The following is a 2,096-nucleotide window of genomic DNA, read 5'->3' as shown; positions in this document are numbered from 1 at the left end:
GCCCCCACGGGAAGCCCCCCCTCCCCCAGAAGAAGCGGAGTTGGTATCTGGCCTGGAAGTACAAGCTGAGCAGTCACAGGGCCGTGCGGAGGATGTGCCAGGTAACCGCGCGGCATGCTGGGACTTGTAGTCCTCCCACCCCACACGCAACTTCAGCTTTGCTGTTCCATATTTCTTCATCTGCGTAATGATCGGCGTATTGATCGGCGTATTGATCGGCGTATTGATCGGCGTATTGATCGGCGTAATGATCGGCGTATTGATCGGCGTATTGATCGGCGTATTGATCGGCGTATTGATCGGCGTAATGATCGGTGTAATGATCGGCGTAATGATCGGCGTTGTGATCGGTGTTATGATCTGTGTATCGATCGGCGTTATGATCTGTGTATTGATCGGCGTTATGATCTGTGTATTGATCGGCGTAATGATCGGCGTATTGATCTGTGTAATGATCGGCGTATCGATCGGCGTTATGATCTGTGTATTGATCGGCGTAATGATCGGCGTATTGATCTGTGTAATGATCGGCGTATTGATCGGCGTTATGATCTGTGTAGTGATCGGGGTATTGATCTGTGTAGTGATCGGCGTATTGATCGGCGTATTGATCTGTCATCTGTCACTCCCATAGACTGGAGCCGTCCTCTTCCTCCTCGTCACCGTCATCGTCAACATCAAGCTGATCCTGGACACTCGAAGAGCCGTGAACGAGGAGGAGATGGGCCAGGACTACGGTGAGTGAAAGATGGCGGCCGGGGGGAGGGGTCGTCGCTGATCACATGACGCCGATATTGATTATTGGGATTGTTTTCTCTCCTCAGATGAGAACGTCCAGAACGTGGAATTTCCTCGCCGAGCGGCCGGAGGGAAGAGAGTTCTGGACGTGGAAGTTTATTCCAGCCGCTCCAAGGTGTACATGGCGGTGGACGGGACCGCGGTGCGTGCGCTCACACTTCAGGACTACAGAACACCTCTCCTCAGCTCCATAACATAGGAGGGAGGTGTCCTGTAGTCCACAGACAGAATCAACCGATATTTTATGTTCTTCTCACAAGTTCCCATCAAATATATCTGACTGTCCCTAGAGTGGCGTCCATGCGGTCTCGGTGCCGGGAAGCTGCGCTGTCCATGCGGTCTCGGTGCGGGGAAGCTGCGCTGTCCATGCGGTCAGGCTGTGCACTCCATGCGGTCTCGGTGCGGGGAAGCGGTGCACTCCATGCGGTCTCGGTGCGGGGAAGCGGTGCACTCCATGCGGTCTCGGTGCGGGGAAGCGGTGCACTCCATGCGGTCTCGGTGCGGGGAAGCGGTGCACTCCATGCGGTCTCGGTGCGGGGAAGCGGTGCACTCCATGCGGTCTCGGTGCGGGGAAGCGGTGCACTCCATGCGGTCTCGGTGCGGGGAAGCGGTGCACTCCATGCGGTCTCGGTGCGGGGAAGCGGTGCACTCCATGCGGTCTCGGTGCGGGGAAGCGGTGCACTCCATGCGGTCTCGGTGCGGGGAAGCGGTGCACTCCATGCGGTCTCGGTGCGGGGAAGCGGTGCACTCCATGCGGTCTCGGTGCGGGGAAGCGGTGCACTCCATGCGGTCTCGGTGCGGGGAAGCTGCGCACTCCATGCGGTCTCTGTGCGGGGAAGCTGCGCTGTCCATGCGGTCTCGGGGAAGCTGCACACTCCATGAGGTCTCGGTGCGGGGAAGCTGCGCTATGCGTGCGGTCTCGTTGCGGGGAAGCTGCACACTCCATGCGGTCGCTGACTCTTCTGTGTGTTGCAGGTTCTGGAGGACGAGGCGCGGGAACAGGGGAGAGGGATCCATGTCATGGTACTGAACCAGGCCTCGGTACGGTGCTCACCGCGGCGGTTCTCCTCCTCCATGTGGCTATTCTACCGATTGATGAGGTCATGTGACTTTTCCCTGCAGGGTCATGTGATGGCGAGGCGAGTGTTTGACACGTATTCCCCCCATGAAGATGAAGCGATGGTTCTGTTCCTGAACATGGTGGCCCGGGGGCGGATCCTCATCTTCACCATCAAGGTCTCTTCTGTGGGATCGCTGGGGGGGGAGGGGCTTCCATATTGGGGGGCTGGAAACCATCA

The 2,096-nt window shown here is 58.2% G+C and overlaps 1 protein-coding gene across 2 annotated transcripts in view; it reads left to right on the top strand.

Moving 5' to 3' along the window:
• The window catches only part of LOC108804113 (protein O-linked-mannose beta-1,2-N-acetylglucosaminyltransferase 1-like), a 6,041-nt gene that overhangs the window by 126 nt on the left and 3,819 nt on the right, over positions 1 to 2,096 (top strand). Inside the window, exons 2-6 of one of the 2 annotated variants that reach the window (XM_018575874.1) lie at positions 4 to 101; positions 635 to 737; positions 825 to 940; positions 1,774 to 1,839; positions 1,921 to 2,034. In XM_018575874.1, coding sequence (XP_018431376.1) covers positions 4 to 101; positions 635 to 737; positions 825 to 940; positions 1,774 to 1,839; positions 1,921 to 2,034 — 497 coding nt within the window. Of the gene's footprint in view, positions 102 to 634; positions 738 to 824; positions 941 to 1,773; positions 1,840 to 1,920; positions 2,035 to 2,096 lie in introns of both variants that reach the window. The other variant, XM_018575875.1, reaches the window with a different exon arrangement.

The sequence above is a fragment of the Nanorana parkeri genome, unplaced genomic scaffold, assembly GCF_000935625.1.
Source record: "Nanorana parkeri isolate BGI_ZX_2015 unplaced genomic scaffold, ASM93562v1 scaffold5217, whole genome shotgun sequence".
Taxonomy (NCBI): Eukaryota; Metazoa; Chordata; class Amphibia; order Anura; family Dicroglossidae; genus Nanorana; species Nanorana parkeri.
This window is presented reverse-complemented; position numbering and strand designations above follow the sequence as displayed.